At 36.8% G+C, this 19,490-nt stretch overlaps 1 protein-coding gene across 1 annotated transcript in view; it reads right to left on the bottom strand.

Annotated features, from left to right (window-relative positions):
• The window catches only part of PSMD14 (proteasome 26S subunit, non-ATPase 14), a 98,504-nt gene that overhangs the window by 39,548 nt on the left and 39,466 nt on the right, over nt 1-19,490 (bottom strand). Inside the window, exons 4-7 of the mRNA XM_075529551.1 lie at nt 8,192-8,263; nt 7,843-7,962; nt 4,784-4,854; nt 3,610-3,760 (exon numbers count right to left, since the gene is read on the bottom strand). Coding sequence (XP_075385666.1) covers nt 3,610-3,760; nt 4,784-4,854; nt 7,843-7,962; nt 8,192-8,263 — 414 coding nt within the window. The remainder of the gene's footprint in view (nt 1-3,609; nt 3,761-4,783; nt 4,855-7,842; nt 7,963-8,191; nt 8,264-19,490) is intronic.

Below are 19,490 nucleotides of genomic sequence, written 5' to 3' on the forward strand. Positions count from 1 at the left end.
GTACTAAAGTCTGCATTTCATTTTTCAAAAGAACCAGACATCACAAGGCAAAATATCACAATAAGTCAATCAAATTAATTTTATAAAACAGAGCCCTACATAGGCATGTATGCAATAAATAATATTTTAGGTGAAAATTTACCTAACAAATTATGTTCCCCAATAACAATTTTTACAATGTGCCAATATTCACTTGATTTCCATTCTGTTTGTTCTGTTTCCATTGATCTAGTGTCCTTACCCATCCATGCCTTCTCATTACTTAACTGGTCTCAGATAGCTAATTGTTTAAACGAGCACACATCACTCATAGGTGATCATTTATTTTAGAAGCCAGCTTACTGTTGAGCTGAAAAGTGACCTGCAGATAGCTTAAATTACATGGTCAAAGAGTGTTTTAGGGTGATAAGTCTTGGCGTTCCTCTAGTATGGATCAGGCCAATAGATTTGGTCTTTTTTAAGGAATCTGAGCTTTATTCCACATTTTTCTCCCATTCTATTCAGAATCTTCTATTGTATTCCTGCATCAGATAATGGGTAGTGGTAGCCAGGTATCATCTTGTTCTTCTGGTCTCAGTTTACAATAGGCTGTGGTTTTATGTGGGTAGCTATTCCCTTAGGGAACCCAACTTATATTTAAATTAAACTTCAATTATTATTAATAAACATTGTGGTGCTTTACCTGATAATCTTGTAATATGAAGGGGCTTTCTAAAAGTTTGTGAATTCAATTATTTTTTAATTATACTTTTTCACAAATTTCTGAAGGTTCCCCATATTTCTAAAACAATAAATATTACTTACACAAATTATTTTTAATTTACTAAAAATGGCATCTTAAATTTTAGAGGATGGAATCTGAGCACTACCTTACACTGTAATTTAATTCAGGGAACTAACAAGACTTAAGGATTCCCAGCCTTTTAATTCTATCAGTTAAAGAAGCAATATACTAATAAACAATCTGGAGGAGAAAACATCGGGACCTACGGTTCTAGAGGGACATGGGAAAGGGAGAGTTGGGATAGAGGAAGTGAGTATTAACAAACGCAGGGACAAGGGAACAACAAGTGATCTAAAGTCAATGGAGACGAGGATGTAGGAGGCCTGGTGGGGCTTGATCAAGGGCACTGTAACCGAGAGGAATTACTGAAACCCAAATGAAGGCTGAGCAGGAGACTGGGACCAGAGGAAAATAAAAGGAAATAGAGCAAAGAACTAGGAGGCAACGGGCATTTATAGAGACCTAAATACAGGCAGGTACATATGTAAATATATTTATATAATGATGAGGAAATAGACCTATGTACATAGGTTTAGTACTAAGGTAGCAGATGGACACTGGGCCTCTACTCAAGTACTCCCTCAATGCAAGAATACTTTGTTCTATGAAACTGGCATTCCTGACATGACCACTGAAGAAAAAGCGGGTACATAAGCAAATGTGGTGAAGAAAGCTGATGGTGCCCAGCTATCAAAAGATATAGCATCTGAGGTTTTTAAAGGCTTGAAGATAAACAAGCGGCCATCTAGCTGAGAAGCAACACAGCCCACATTGAAAGAACACCAGATGTTATCTAGTGTTATCACAAGATGTCCATTGGATCAGGTATCAGACAACGAAGAACAAAAATATCATTGTGAATGAAGGGGATTACAGAGTGGGGACCCAAGGCCCATCTGTAGGCAACTGGACATCCCCTTACAAAAGGGTCATGGGGAGATGAGTCAGTCAGAGTGCATTATAGCACCACTGATACACACAACTTTCCTCTAGTTCTTTAGTGCTTTCTTCCCCTCTACTCGCATGACCCAATTCTACCTTACAAATCCGGCTAGACTAGCGAATGTACACGTGTACAGGTTAAGAGCTGGAAACACAGAGAATCCAGGCCAGATGAACCCCTCAGGACCAGTATTGAGCGTACTCATACCAGGAGGGGAAGGTGGGGGGAAATAGAGGGAACTGATCACAATGATTTACCTATAACTCCCTCCCAGGGAAGATGGACAACAGAAAAGTGGGTGAAGGGAGACATCGGTCAGTGTAAGACATGAAAAAAATAATAAAAAATTATCAAGGGTTCATGAGGGAGGGAGGGAAGGCAGGGAAAAATGAAAAGCTGATTCTGAGGGCTCAAGTAGAAAGAAAATGTTTTGAAAATGATGATGACAACAAATGTACAAATGTGGTTGACACAATGAATGTATGAATTGTGATAGCTGTACAGGCCCCCAATAATATGATTTAAAATAACAACAATAATAATGAATTAAAAAGTCATGTTGAATGTAAAAAAAAATAAAGCTAACAATATACTTAATTTTCTTTTTTTAAAGGTAAATAATTTGAAATACAGGTACATAGTAAGCTCAGAAGTTATCTATTTTGAATTGTCTTATATATCAGCTTTTACTATTACTATTTTTGTTTACAGTTTCTGCCCCCAAAAAGGGAAACCACATTAATAGGCACATGATTTAGAGAAGGCTTCAATTTCTATCCATTGTAATAATGTGAAGTCAGAAAATGTTCAACTCCAAATTCCTGACAGATAAGCATGCTACAGTAACTGCCATGTTTAGTTTGTTTGTGCTGGTGAACAGATCAAACTCCAGGTCTGATAGCAAGCTAATATTTATTTTTAAGTTCTCTAACAATTATTTGTAAAAAACTGCATAAAAAGGATTCCATAAATGTATTGTGATTTTATTTCAACAATTATTCTACACTACAATGGAAGTACATGCTCAAACAAGACACCTCAGCAGTATTTTAAAGCAGTAACCACCTAGCCAATTTCTGTATGTTCTGTAGTTTTCTAATCCACTCTCCCTGTGGTTGAGCAAAATCGAATTGCCTCTCACATTTGCAGACAGCTCTGTGAAGGTGATAATAGAGCTGCTCCCTGCTGTCAGGAGGCAGGAAATAGGAAAATGGCATATGGGGCTAGAAAGAAAGAAAAAAAGAACGAACGAACGAACAAAAAAAGAGAGAGAGAGAACTAAACAAGAACAAAAGAGATTTCCACAAAGAACAACTATAATCCAATTCGCTTTGCAAGTTAATCTCTTTTTAGAATCATTTAGCATATTTAATCATTCATCTGCATTCTCACTGGAGAAATGCAAATGGTTGATACCAAGTCTTTGGGGCAAATTTTCATTGTCTAACATATTTTGTACATACAACAGCAAATGTATCCTGTACAGTGTCTAAAAGCATAGCTCTTTCTTCTAATTGTTTAAATGTGGTGCCAATGCCAAATACGACATTTTAAAATAAATTTTATAAATGTATTAAAATACTAATAACATGTGTGTCACATGCTTTTAATGAGGCTTAATTCTATGGAATTAAAAAAATTAACAAACATTCATGACTATTAGAAAATAGCTGATTAAATCAGAAACACATCTCAAAATAATTACCTGCTAATAATGCCAAGATACATTTATAGCCTTGTTCAGCTTTCTGTTTGTTTTAAGTAAACAGGCAGGGGTTTTCTATGTAATTAAGATATCTGCTTTAAACAAAATAGATTTTTAAATAACTTGTCTGTAAACTCAATGTGGCGATAGATGCTAATAAAGATAGATCTACTCTACCTTTCCTTTTACACTCTGAATAGGATCCACAACCACTGCCACAGCTCTCTCCGACAAGGCTTCAAAGCTCTGCTGAGTGTTGATATCCACACCAGAAAGCCAACAACCAAAGCCAGGGTGACTGTGATACCAACCAACAACCATCTCAGGCCTGAAACAAAGAGGGCATTCAGATGCTCAGAACAGGAACAAGTAATACATTTATGATATGAAAAGAAACAACACACTAACAGGGTATAAATTAAGAAGAGATGAAAAACACACAGGTGTGAAAAAACACCATTAGAAACACTGAAATCATATACCACATTATCCAGAAAACATGGGAATGAATAAGTGTGACAAAGGAGTGCCATCATTAAGAGATGCACATTAGCAGTGGTAGATAAGGCTTTCAGTTTTTCACCTTGTTACCACACTTTCTCAGAGCCAGTTTTTACCCTTTCAGCATTCAAGTAAATATCTACTCCTTAACGCCTTAGCTCTGGGAGTTGGATTTTCCAGGCACAGAGTACATTTTTAACAATGGACACCAGGATCCACTGTTGTGAAAGGATTAAATATCAATTAAACCAGCAGTAGAACTAGGAACTCAGTCAAAAACCAATTTGCACTATTCTGCCTGGCTGCTGAGCCTTTTGCTAACATTAATTTTGAAGTTTTTTCCACAGTGGAAGAATTTGAGCAAGAGAATGACAACTATTGAGAGATTCAGCCTGGGAGTGTGTGTGTGTGTGTGTGGGGGGGGGTGTTTGAAAAATATTCAGAATCAACTTTCTCTTTCTTTAAAACTCGTATGTCTTATAGACATTATTAAATATTCAGAATCTCATTCAGTACATATCTCACATACATGGAAACTACAAGCTCTTCAAATTATATGTGACTAGACAGTAATCCCATAGGCTTAACAGAGGGAAGTTACAGTTCAAGCTCACTATAACATAGTAGAGAATTTTAATACACAACTGCTCTCTGGCAAATTTTCTGGATTCTATAGAGGAAAGAGTGACTAGCTGGGTAGTACATAGTATCGATACTGCTAGACCCTTTTACAGCAACTATATGGCTTTTGTTCTACTGCTGATATTCTTAAATGCAAAGGCATGCTTCTGAAATTCATTAAACCATTTCCCACCCTCCCTTACTTTATATGAGCATATAAAATAGTTACCTTCCTGTCTGCTTCAACATATCCAACATTTTGGCTTGGAACACTGGATCAACGGCCTCCACACTTACCCCCTGATTTAGAAAGTAAGAAAAATGATTAGCTTTTAGGACTTTGGGGAAAGGAGCTAAGTTTAGATTAAATGAATAAATAAAAAGCTCCAAAATACAACTGCTTATTATTTGGGGACACCCCAAACCTTTGTATAGGTTTTAATAATAATTGATACTCAATCACATCATTCAATTATAAAGCATACACACCAGCAATGCTTCCAAAGTTGTCAACTACTTAAGTGTTACATCAGTAACGATTTAAAATATTTTTCAGGATCTCTAAATAGTTTATGAGCCTTGTAAATAAATATAATCAGAAATAGCAAATAAATGTACCAACCACAAATTTTGGTAAGACCTACCAAGAAACACACCGTTTTTAATGCCATCTTCTTATAAATGAGAGCTATCTCTCTCAACCAGATAGACTGATACAGTAACTGCAACAAAAGACTCAAAGGTAACACTTATGAGGACAGTGCCAGACCAGGCACTGTCTCCTTCTACTGTACAAAAGGTTGCTATGAGTTGGACCCCACTTGATGGCAACAAGTTCTCTTCCCCTTCACTCAAGTGTTCTAGAACGATTCAGCTATAATGAGAGAATATCCCCCACTTTCTATTAAATAAGGCATATACATCAAGGAAGAAAATAATCCATTAGTTTCCTAGAGCAGCATGCTTTCTGATGGTGCTGCTGTTTGGATGGATGGGGTAAAAAGCGTAGCACTTTACTTAGGACTTCTTGACAGATTAGGTAGTTTAGGAAAATAAACACTTTAGAATAGTGCTTGAAACTTAAATCACAAAAACGCTCCCCCAGACAATGAACAACCAGGTATTTTACACGCACTATTTTGCCCAAACTTCAATTGCATAACATAGAACAACAAAAAAGGTTCCTATCATCTCTCTGGTGATAGAGTACCAGATGGACTTTATTCTAATAGAATCTAAATCTAATCCTCCCTATAAACAAAGCATTAAATGTAAAGTACTTCCTTCCCACCAAACCAAGTGGTTTGAAAATGTTCACTGTGGGAGCATGCTGCAGAAGTCCATGCTGACTCATAATAACCCTCAAGGACAGGACAGAACTGCCTCTGTGGGTCTGAAACTGCTGACCTTGCAGTTAACAGCTCAGTTTACAAGCACCATGCCATCAGGGACCCGATCCTCCAGAACAGGGAGCTAAAATCTGTAGGGGTTTTGGACTAAGAATGTTTTTCAGCATGGGGTCCAAAAATCTTCTATTGGGCATTGTCAAGCATTTACAAAGAAATAGTCATATTTTTAAAATCCCAAGAACCATTTACCTTATTGTAAATTTACATGAAGGTTACACTTGACAGAAACAATAGCTTGTCTGATTATGTGTTTCTGTGTGCTGACACAAAAAAGAAGTAGCTGTTATTAAATGCCCCAATAAGTCAGCACTCTACTAATGGTGACTAACTGCCTACAGAATGAACTACTGCCTGGTCTATTGTGGTTAGGACCATTGTGATTGATGAATTTTTATTAACTGACCTTTGGAAGTCAATCGCCAGGCCTTGCTTCCTAATCTGTTTTAAAGTCTAGAAGCCTCGTATTATAGAAACATACAGGCCTCCAACGACAAACGAGCGACAGCTGCATTGGAAATGCACCAACAGAAACATCACGTGCAGTTCTCCTAGGGAGAAGGTGAGAATCCTGCCACTAACTTCACCATCAACCCTCAAAAAGGTAGATATAATTATAGTCCAAGACATAGCACACAGAGTTCTCTGTGTCTGTACACAATGTACATAATAAATTTAATGGATTTAAAGTATACAAGAATGGCATTAAAAGACAATGAAATTGTTCCACAAACTTTTTTGAAGCCCCCTTGTAGATGTTGTATTACTAAAAATGTAATTTGTATTTCACTGATATATACTTTATCAAGGAATACGTAGTGTACATAACCTCAAAAAAATCTATAATAATTATTTAATCTAAGTATCATAGGCGCCCTGATAGTGTAGTGGTTACACACTGGGTTGCTAAACACAAGGTCAGTGTTTGAACCTACAGGCCATTGGGCTCCTTAGAAGACAAGGCTTTCTACTCCCATAAAAAGGTATAACCCCAGGGACAGTTTCTACCCTGGCTTATGGGGTTACTGTGAGTCAGAATCAACTAACTGGCAGAGTTTGAGTGAGAGGCATTGTATTAGGCTTGATCAGAGAAATGCTGCATATAATAGAAAAGCCACTCATATGAAACATCCAAAGTATCCTTTTTTGGCAAGTATATGGGAAGATTATGTGCATTACCACCTTTTTTTGGAAATTAAAAAGAATGACTATTTCCCTTCAATCTAAAGGTATACCTATCCACACAAGTCCAATGCATTAAAAAAAAAACCTTCCCAGAAAGAACAATATAGTCTGAACAGAGTAGATTACTTTCAAATTCTGTATGGAGTAAGCTTATTCTAGAAACAAACAATCATGTCAGGGCAAAAATAACTTAAGATTCTCTATAATTTTGAGTGTTTTTATAACATATTATTTTAAACAGTAAAAGCTTAACAGTCATTCGTTACTATATGTAGAATATTTAAACAAGAGACATATATATATATATATATTTTTTTTTTTTAAACAAGGGACATGTTTCAAAACAATGGAAATAAAACATGAGCACTAGCTAATACACATGAATTAAAAACAGAAAGAAAATCTTTTAAGTATTTTGAACCAAGTATTCAGACTGAACAAACGAATCCCTGCTATTTTCTATGTTAAAGCCGAAGGTATGAATTCATCTTGTGGCCCTACCAGGAATGCACAGAGCACTTAGAGGTGATTTAGTTGAATACAATCTAGAAACTTCTGGCTCTAATAATTCATTAAAACTATTTTTTCATAGGTAAAAGATGATGATATAAGTGGGAAAATATGATGAAAAGTTCTTTTGCCTAGAAAAAGAGAAGAGAAACACTTATTTGTAGCAGGCAACCCTAAAAGTACTCACTGTTCCTGACTGTGGCATTGCAAACACATCAATCACTCTGACGGTGTAATCGTCTACAAACTCTCCAAGCATCAGACCCATAACTTCCATCGGCACTCCAGCACGACCATGTTTTAGCATCTGTAAAGCAGACACAAACCTCATTGCTTTGAGAACTTTGACAATTTTTGTACCTTGTTCTACACTTTGGCTTAATTTTGTGTAAGAGGAAGTAAATTACTCTATTTATAGAAGCACCTAAAACAATAGTTTATGTCTAAGCAGAGTATGTTGCTGAAGGTTCTAAAAATAAAGAAAACAGTGAAAGCAATAGAGTTTCCTAAAGAAAGGAGCCCCGTTCAATACTTACTTTTAACAGTGCCAGGGAAGAAATATAGACTTGTTCCGCTGTGTCCACGGCAGGAGCATCAGTAGGTGGCCCCTAGAAACAAGTGTACCAATTATTATAAAATAGTTTACAAGTTTAAAATTAAAGTTACGTGTCAAACACAAGTACATGTATTTTAAAAGAATGCTAGTATAACATGTCAAATAACCTTTTATTCATTACAACATAAGTAATGAAAACAAGGTTTCAAATATCAAACCCCTATAAAACAAGAAAAGGCTTGGTATCAGGCAAGTGTTCTTTCCTTTATTTTTCCTAGTTTTTTTTTTCCTTATCAACTTTACATAGATTTTTTAAATCATCTTATTAGGGGCTCATACAACTCTTATCACAATCCATATATACATCAATTATGTAAAGCACATTTGTACATTCATTGCCATCATCATTCTCAAAACATTTGCTCTTCACCCAAGCCCCTGGCATCAGCTCCTCATTTTTCCCCTCCATCCCCACTCCCCTCTTCATAAACCCTTGATAATTTACAAATTATTATTTTGTCATATCTTGCACTGTCCGACGTCTCCCTTCACCCACTTCTCTGTTGTCCATCCCCTTGGAAGTAGGTTATATATAAATCCTTGTAATTGGCTCCCCCTTTCCAACCCACCCTCCCTCTACCTTCCCAGTAATGCCACTCACACCACTGGTCCCGAAGGGATCATCCACCTTGGATTCCCTGTGTTTCCAGTTCCTATCTGTACCAGTGTACATCACCTGGTCTAGCCAGATTTGTAAGGTAGAATTGGGATCATGATAGTGTGTGTGTGTGAGGGGGGGGGAGGAAGCATTTAGAAAGTAAAGTTGTATGTTTCGCCGTTGCTACATCCCACCCTGACTGGCTTATCTCCTCCCCACGACCATTCTGTAAGGGGATGTCCAGTGGGAAAGAGGCAAGTTTTCAATGCACAACAAAGTTGAAGTCTTTCAAGCAATGTGAACCTACCTTAGCTATAAAGTAATTCTAATGCCCCAATTAGTCACAATTCTTACTGTGCTATAAATGTAAAATGGTGCTGGACTAGTATGATTAACTAAAGTGATCAACAACAACAAAAAAGCAGTATCTCTGAGACCGATTTTCAGCTAAAGTGAACATGTAGATTAGGGTGATGGGATCACCTGGCAGATGCACAGGCATAAGGTGAAAGGAAAGAAGGGAGAAGTTTTCTAAGCTAAAAGATTGAGCAACACACTCTGCCATTCACTTCATGAAGTTGTTTCCTTTGCCTCACCACAAGACAACAACAAACTTAACACTATTGCCCAACTGTGAATAAATTGCGTATGAAAGGTATAGCTATTAGGCAAATATTTCTAAAATCCTGACCAACACATATTTAAAATAAATATTATATTCCTTTCATTGCGGATGAAGGAAGACACTGGTTTTCAATGGAAGCCTGTCTCTTTGGACTCCAGCACTGTGGCATACAAAGTAACTGAGAGACACCCACCAGCCCTCCCCTCACCGTGCTTACAGTCTTACTGTGACACCATTAATTTGAAAACTGACAGTTTAATACTGGAAGCCTGAGGATTTAAATGAGATGTGGTTTACAATGACCAGTTTGTTTTGCTTAAAGCTCCCTTTCTTTGACAGTAACTCTATCACAAAGCATATAACAAGCATGTTAGCTATCCAAATTGTAAATCTCACACTTACGCGTTTACTTACAATTGCTTTGCTCATTACATTTCACACTTATAAGTCTATGTGTACTTTGTAGGTCTATGTGTATTCCTTTATCTATTTATATTTTAAAGGCTGTTATCATCTTGGGTGGATTTTGCTTAAGAGCTTATAAAATAAATCTAGGTCAATTGGCATAATAAGTTAGAAAAAACAGTACTGTACATCATACTTTGGTGAATAATGATAGCAATCTTAAAGCTTGTAAGCAGCCTTCTATCACTATTAGTCTCTTCCCATGTAGAGCAAAGAAGAATGAAGAAAACCAAAGTCTCAAGGAAAACATTAGTCCAACGAAATAATGGAGCACACGAACCAGAGCCTCCACTCATCTGAGGCAGAAGAACTAGATGGGGCCAGGCTACCCCCTCTGACCACTCTGAGCCCGGTCACAATGGAGGGCACCAGTTCAGAGAGTACCGTTAGTAAACAAGACCAGACTTACTAGACAGAAACTAGTGGAAACTCACCAAACCTTGGCCTTTAGACACACTTCTAATTTAGAAAGAAAGCCACTCCAGAGATCACCATTCATTCAAATAGACAGGGCTACAAAGTGAAAACAACACCCAAAAGGAACTCAGACCCAACAGGCAACATTTGCCCAAAAGCAAAATCAAGAAGACAGGAAAGTACAGAAAAACTGAAAGAACCCAAAAGAGGACCCAAACGTGGGAATGTGGAAAATGAAGGCAGCAACCAATGACACAGAATAATCTGTGTATAAAATCATCAGTGGGACACAATACTGCTGGGTGTGTTTGAAGCATGGAATGATATATGTACTAAATCCAAATTAAAAAAAAAACTCAACGAAAAACTAATTTGCACTGTAAACTCTCACTTAAGCAACAATCAAAACAAATTTTAAGCTTATAATATTTACTGGAAGCATTATGTATAATAAAGATTCTAGAATAAATTTTTCCTAAACATAAGAATCATATGTCAAAATTACTTCATTTTCTTTTTCTTATGTGCAAAGTGGTAAGAAAAAGCACATCTCCAATTTTATTTTTATATTAAATGTGATAAAGTACGTAGGTTCAAATGCAACTAAATTTTCCATCTATTACCACCTAATGTAACCTTACTATTTCCGCTTCAAAGATATGAATCCTATTAGAATGAAAACTGTAAGGTAAATTAAAGTACTATCATGCTAACGCATTTTCTGAAACCATGAAAACCATAAAAGCGTACAATAATTTTATTACTCCAATTTTTAAAAATGAGAGCAGTATCAAGATGGTTGTGCTGAGATGTTTTAGAAAAAGAATCCTACAAAATCAAGTTAATGACACTGTACTCAGAAATACTGTCTGGAGCCAAAGGAAATTTAAAAGTGAATATTGAGAAAAACATCAAATCAGTATCTGTTGTTAGCTGCCAACCATTTCAGCTCATGGTGACAGAGAACTGCTCAATATGGTTTTGTTGGCTGTAATCTCAAAGTTCGCACATCGCCAGGCCTTTAGGTTAGCAGTCAAGTACAAACCTTTGTGTTACTTAGGGACCTTCATAGTTACTAACAGAGCCTTTTCTAAACAATCGAATTGTAATGAGTCAGAATTTATGGCAATAGGTTGATTGGCTGCTAAACTTTCCAGAAAATATTCCTGGAGGGGAAAAAAAGAGTTGGGGGTAGATAAAAGATCATAGCAACATCATCAAAATGCGTTACTGACAGATTCGACAAATTATTTCCAACACCAAGGAAGGAAGAAACACCTCACTTTGGTCAATATATGTAACCAGTACCTAATAAACGCCAAAGCACAGTGAGAACTCTATTAGTTGAAAAATGCATGAATACATTAAAGTACTTCAAGCCAATGTTATGGAACATAAAATACCCACCAGTCACCCTGGGGATGCAATGGTTAATCCACTTGGCAGACTAATGGAACCCACCCAGCTCTGCTGGGAGCTCAGGGGCACCTGGTAATCTACTCCTGTAAACATGGAAGGCTAATCAACCCTACACGCAGTTCTTCATCTATTATACAATGTCACTATGAGTCAAGATCTGCTCAATCACATACATATCACCATTATTCTACAAAAGAGAAAGCGAGCAGCAAGCAAAGAGCTACACAACCTTAAGTTCTCCCCTTACTATCTACCTCTGGTTTGGAAACATATTAACAGAAAGTATGTACTAAGAGAAAACCAGTTTCATGGGCACTATTTTTTGAGGCAGTCAATGTTTTTTTTTCACCCCAAGTATTTCTTTCTTTCTCTTTCTCTCTCGATCTAGCAAAATCCCCCCCACCCCAAAAAAGAAAAACACCAACTTGGCAAAAAGTAGATAGAAATTTGTTGCAGTGAAAGACATCCTTAAGAAACAACAAATCACATGTAAAACACTTTGGGATAGAGTTTAAGAACCTGGACTAGCAGTTACTATCTGGTCCTGTGGTTTTTCTATAACCCGTCAGTGTAGAATAGTACACTCATGCAATGTAGGAGAAAAAGAGCTCCATTAAAACCTTGGAAACTGAATTAGAAGAGGTATATAAGTGACCCTGTGTACCTTCAGACCAAAGATAATCTAATTAGCTCCCAAGTTAAGGGCGAAAATAGAGGTTTGGGGAATCTACATACGTGGTCTTTAGGAAACCACTCTTGGTGAATAGTATTCTGATGTTTCTAAGAGAAAAAGAGTTATTCACAAAAAGACATTATAAACAGCAGTTAAGGAAGCATTTTGGCATTAGTAAACATAAAAAGTGAGAAGACAAAAATAAAATTAAAATCATACTGGAAGAATAAAAATAACATGACAATTCAGTTCAAAAAGTAATATGGACTATAAACTTTAGATATGCCAGAATGCAGTCAATAGATGAAAACTACTGAAATAGAATAGTGTAAGAGAGATAATGGGAGTTCTAAAGTGATATTTGCAGTCATTCTTGAGGAAATCAATAAGCAAAGATAAAGCTGGAGAACACTTTCCTTGGTGGATTTAAAAATAGCTAAACTTTGGGCAAGTAACAATGAAGAAAATAGGTGAAATATAGAGCAACAACAAATGAAGAAAGAACTATACCTTGCAAAAAACCCCAAAACCTTAGCTGTCTTTATTACATGGGTGAAACAAACATTCTATAATCAATACAATCTGGAAAACCAAAGAACTGCAGGAAAAACATACCTCAGGAGGACTCTAGATTTATTTGCAGAACTAAATGACAGAAACAATAAAGTAAAAGTTTTAAGAGAAAAAAACCAAAGTCAAAAGTTTTATATTCAATATTTAAAAGCCTGAAGACAAAATATGCTCTAGCGCTTCCCTCCTTGAAAAAAACTTATATAAGGAACATGAAAAGTCTTAAAAGCCATTATCTAAAAAGATTAGTTAAGGGCATTAAAAGCAGTTAAAACTAATGGTCTCATCAGTCTCACAGTCATGGAGTTGACACCGACTCATAGGGACCTTACAGCAAAGGGTACAACTGCCCCTGTGAGTTTCTAAGACTGTAACTTTTTATGAGAATGGAAAGCCTTATCTTTCTCCCACGAGCACCTGGGGGTTAGAACTGCTGGCATAGTAGTGAGTAGCCCCAATGCATAACCACTATACCACCAACGTTTTGATAGACAGAAACATACACATACACCCCAGTGGCACAGAGCTATATATGTACACATACATACACACACATGTAATATAAATGATCTCTACTATAAAATTTTGAAATATATGGTTGGCTCTGAAGACATTTTTGGAGTTGTCTGTAATTGTTTTCAATGTATATTCATGGATTTCAAGTCCCCTTTAAAAAAATTTCAAAAGTATCACCACAAAATTAAATATGTTCTTTTCTAATATATTTTGTTTAACAATAGTCATTTAAAGCTAAATTAGCTACTTTATAAGAACTAAAATAACAATATTGGTTAATATCCATCTGATCTAGATGTTAAAACACTTTCTAGGTATGAACACAATTGAACAAATGAAAGAAGAAATTGAACAAATGAAAGAAGCATAATCTAAAATTTCTGAATACAAAATTCATAAATCCAGAGAAAAATATTTGCTCAATTTATGACAAGTCAATACAAGTAAACTTTAAAAATACTAAAACCTTAATGGATACATGGTAAAGAATATAAAGAAACTAATTATAGAAGAAATACATGATGAACTAACTATTAAAAAAATGTTCGGCATCACTAGTTGACCATCTTTAATTAAAGAAATGCCAATTAACATATTAAGACAAAGGGTGTAATAAAAGAGACTGTCAGTACTGTTGGTAGAAAATGAAAATTATCAGAAAAGCAACTGAGCAAGGTATATTAAGAGTCATAGAATCCATAAACCTTTTGATCTACTTTTTTCATACCTAGAAATTAATTGATAAGCAGAGATGTTTGTGAAGCTTTAGGAGACGGAATGTACTGGATAGTTAAAACCCTCTTTTTCTGAGGATGCTTATGACTGGCAAAATAATCTTAAAGTACCTTTGCCTGCTATGAATATTTTACATTTACAACCTGGAAAAATTTCAGTATCTAATGTGGTAAAAGAAGTTCTGCTGAGACATGGTTAAATGCTTGGCTGCTAATCACAAGGTTAGTAGCTCTTTTAGACAATAAGGGGATGACCTGTTCCTTTAACGATCACAGCCTAGGAAACCGTAATGGGCAGTTAGACTATGTCACACAGTCCAAATCCACTCACGGGCACCAGCAGTCAAGAGATCAAACGATACATTGTATTAGGTAAATCTGCTGCACAAGACCTCTTCAGAGTATTGAAAAGAAAAGATGCTACTTTGAAAACACTGGTGAGAAAGGAAGTTATACAAGTAAAGGCTGGCTTCAGACTGAAATACATGAATTGTTCACTTGTACAGATTAAACTCTTAAGTAATTTGGAGACTATTTACATGAAGAATGGGGTTGGTGGTAGGGAAAAACTGTAAACAACACTCATTCACAAAGGAAGAACGATGTCTACCAGACTAAAACAAGTCATAGGTAAGCAAGAAGGGCATTAAAATGATATACAGTAGTCCTGGGCCAAAATTCAATGAGCATCCTCACAGCAAGAAATCGGAACCAAAGTCCAACAACCATAACCAACCCCATAATCTTGCGTTAACAGTCATCTGCTTCTCACACTTTTGGGCTTTTCAGCCTCAGATTCAAGGACGTACCGGATACAGTCGAATATAAGCTGATCCGAGTATAAGTCAAGGTACCTAATTATTACCTGGGAAACCAGAAAAACTGATTAACTCAAGTATAAGCTTAGGGTGGAAAATGCGGAAGCTATTGGTGAGTTTCAATAATCAAAACAAATGAAAATTACTAAAAATTGAGACATCAATGGGGTAATGTAAATATTTATTTTAAATTAAAAAACATAAATAAAAGGACAAGTCATTTAACATCAGTAAACCAGCACAGTAAGTAGAAAACAGGTTCAACAAAAACAATTAGGTATAAACAATGATACCTTAAGAGTACTATTCCCTGAGCTCAATCAGCAACCAAGCTAAAATGTAAAGAGTTAAAATCCTTCAAAACTGGATTCCTCATCATCATCCGTATCCCAATGCAGAGCTTCAGCTGGTGTGAGGTCATCATAGACGCTGCCCTCACTGAGATTGCCAGGACTGCTGTTATTTTCACACAAAGCGCAGTCTTCACTTCCATCCATAGCATTATTAATACTACATTTCTGGAAGGCACGTCACACCATGTCTTCCCAAGCATCTCGAACCCACTTTGCTATTAACTCTATGTCAGGCTTCATGAGATTTCCTCCTTTTGTTAATCGGGCTTAACCAGATGACATCCATTCATGCCACATCCTTCGCACATCTTTAAAAGGCTTATTCAAAGATACACGTCATAGGACGGCTCTGATTGGTTGGTTAGATGTGAGTAAACAAACATTCAAAGCCCTGCAGTGTCAGCGGGGCTTTGAATGAACAGCGGAGAAGACGCAATCACCCGCGAGATAATGGGTGCTACCTGAGGGGGGGGGGTGGTCAGCAAGATGTTACACCTCACTGGGGGTACCACTGATCCGTGTATAAGCCAAACCTGGCTTATACACGAGTATATAAGGTATGTCATTTCCTTAAATGTGCTACAGGTGACTTTAAAATAAAGCCCAGTTCGCTTAATGGAGCTTCTCCATTGAGTCCTTCTGGTGCAGCTTATGAAGAATGCTTTGGGCCTCAAAAGGACAGAGTCTAAAGTCCCAGTAGTCTACAGCACATGGCCTGGGTAACCAAGGGCTAGATAGAAACTAGGCCAAAGGTGTCCAATTAGAAACACCGTAACCACTGTATTCTTCTGGGTTCTGTGTGAGCATTCTTAAGCACTTTCCCCCAATGGGAGGTTGCTCCAGCCGGTTCACCCACCAAAACAGAAGTGTAACTGTTTTGGTCACACTTCTTGACTTATAAGTGATTCCCTTTTAAAAGTGAAACTACCAAGACAGGAAACCGACTTAAAATTATTATCTATAGCAGTGCTTCCCAAAGTCAGTGATAGTGGCCCTCCGGGTGCATAGGAATGATCGGGGGGGGGGGGGGAGGCCTGGAAAAGCAGATATTTACACTTTATCATAGGTTATAGTACAAAAGATTCTCATTGCCGGGAGTAGGGATGCAGGTGAGTGGGCGGTGCTGAGTGATTACTGCACACACACCCCAAAAGGGGGCAGTAGGACAAATACATTTGGAGTCCTTAAAGGGGGGTGTGGACAGTCATAGAAAATCACCCATAAACTTTTGAAAATATCAGAATCCTGAACTAGCTGCACCAGAATCACCTGGAAATGTGTTAGAAATGTACTTTCTAATGGTCCACCTCAGAATTCCTGAAACAGAAACTCTGGTACAGGATCCACTAATCTGAGTTTTGAAAAGCTCTTCAGGTGATATTGATAACCAGTGAAGTTTTAAAACTTTGAATTAGACTGTAAAATCCCAATAGAGCAGAGAACTAAGGGCTAATGGGAGGCAGCGAGGGAGAAACTAACCTTAGGTTCAATTTAAGAAAAATCTTACAAAATAACAATCTATAAATTATCAAGGGCTCATGAGGGAGGGGGGAGCGGGGAGGGAGGGGGAAAAAAAGAGGACCTGATGCAGAGGACTTAAGTGGAGAGAAAATGGTTTGAAAATGATTAGGGCAAAGAATGTATGGATGTGCTTTATACAATTGATGTATGTATATGTATGGATTGTGATAAGAGTTGTATGAGCCCCTTATAAAGTGTAAAAAAAAAAAAAGAAAAGAAAAATCTTGTATTGGTCCAAAACATCTAATGAAGAACCAAAGTTAGTAAGTTTTCTGTAATTAGAATTACTAAAATATAAGTGCTCAAATTGGCAAAATCCTCTTTAATATTAATAAAAAATATTGGGGGCTCTTACACCTCTTAGTAATAATCTATACATCATTTGTACATATGTTGCCATCATCATTTTCAAAGCATTTTCTTTCTGCTTAAGCCCTTGGTTTCAACTTTTTTGTCTGTCCCGCACCCAGGGGGGTTTACTATGCCAATCATTGTAGTCAGTTCCCCATTTCTCCCCCCACCTTCCACCTGCTCTCATGGAACTCTGATCTGTTCCAGTGCACATGCTCTGGTCTAGCCGGATTGGTAAGACAGAAGTGGAGTCATGACAGTAGGGAGGCAGGGGAGTATTAAAGAACTAGGGCTATGTTGTGTGTTCGTCGGTCGTGTGCTGGAACTCTGGCTGTCTTCGTTCTTTCCTTGTGATCCTACGGTGAGGGAATGTCCGATTGTCTACAGATGGGCGTTGGGTCTCCACTCTGACCCCCATCATTTGCATCGATATATTTGTTTATTTAGGGTCTTCTAATGCCTGATATTTAGGGTCTTCCTTATCCCATTGACATCTTGTGATCACACAGGCTGGTGTGCTTCTTCCATGTGGGCTTTGTTGCTTCCTTGCTAGATGACCACTTGTTTAACTCCAAGTCTTTAAGATACCAGATGCTATACCTTTTAATAGCCAGGTACCAACAGCTTTCTTTACATTTGCTTATGCAGCCATTTTGATTTCAGCAATCATGTTGGGAAGGTGAGCATCACAGAATTCGCAAAAATCTTAAAGAAAGGGTGATTGGTTAAATACTATTTTTAGGTTCCTTCTTAAAACTATCGATTATCATATTGTCTCCAAAGGGAATTAGCTATTCTCACATATCAAATTCAACATTTCCAAAATTCAAACTCACTGTGTATCTCTACAAATCAGTCTTCCTTACATCACATTTTAATTATCCTGTGTCTCAAACTAAAAACCTAGGCAAAGTTTCTGCTGACTCTCTCCTTCAGTCCTTATATTCAATGTATCACCAAGTTTCATCAATTCTTTATTGATATGCAGAGTAATAAAGGTTTTTTAACTATTCACTTTGGAAAAAGAAGTTATACGAAAATCCAAAGAGTTAACTCCTAGTCAAAATGGTTGAAAATACATTTGTCTTATATTAGAATATTAAAGGCTCTACAAAAATTCTATAGTGGACAAATTTGCTTAACCTCAAGTTTTCAAATCATGCCATGGACAGGGCCTTCCTCTGCAGTTTGTTTTTTAGGGTCTGAATATATTTATATATTCCCCTCCCCCCACAAAAGTGAGGCAGAGACCAATTACGGTCTTCAAATTTACTCAAGGACTTATTTGCCTAACATTGTTGCTGTAAGGAAAAACGAAGGCCTCAGGAAGCTCACAAGTAAAGGCAGTGGAAATATACATTGGCATTAACACACAAACATACATACATGTGTGTATGTATGTCTGTATATATATATATACATAACAAGAGTAAAAAAGTCTAGTTTCAAGCAGTAAGATTCAAAATGTCTAGTTTCAAGCAGTGTACTCTTCCCACAATAGGCACACAATCCCATTTTCAGAAGTACAATTCTATTTTAATTCTAGAATCTTCCATTCTTCCCATTGTCTGCAATTGTAGAATCCTCTGCCTCCTGGAAAATTTCCTATTAAAGGAAATGGAAATTAGACTTAGGATGTCTTCTTTATGCAAAAGCAGTTAGTTCTGAGTGTCCCTGTATTTTCTAAAAGTTTGCAAAGCCAAAGGACTACAAGATTTACTTAAACTACGATGCCTAGACTGTTACGAGGGGAAATGCTTCTGTGGGTAGATTAAATCACTCAGGGAGGTTGATGTTCTTTTTTTTAATCACAGTATACAAATGATAGAAAAATAAAAACCAGGTAAGCATGCTTCTCAAAACATTATCTTCAAAGAATTAAATCACTGTGCATTTATAAGCACATGAAAACAATGTGAGTATTGCTTTAATACATTTTAAAGAACTAGGTAGATGAAAACAAAAATATGATAATCATTACAGAAGTAGAGGTCTCAAGTATGAAAAATTTTCAAGTTACTTCAGATGCTATATGGCTATTCTCTAGACAAATAAATATAGAAACCTCTGTCACAGGTTAAATCACTTCAGATGGAAAAGTAGTATGGGTCAGGAGGATTCAGTGAGGGGAAATGGGCTCGGTGGAAGTGGTCAGGGAA

Source organism: Tenrec ecaudatus, chromosome 13 (assembly GCF_050624435.1).
Source record: "Tenrec ecaudatus isolate mTenEca1 chromosome 13, mTenEca1.hap1, whole genome shotgun sequence".
Lineage (NCBI taxonomy): Eukaryota > Metazoa > Chordata > Mammalia > Afrosoricida > Tenrecidae > Tenrec > Tenrec ecaudatus.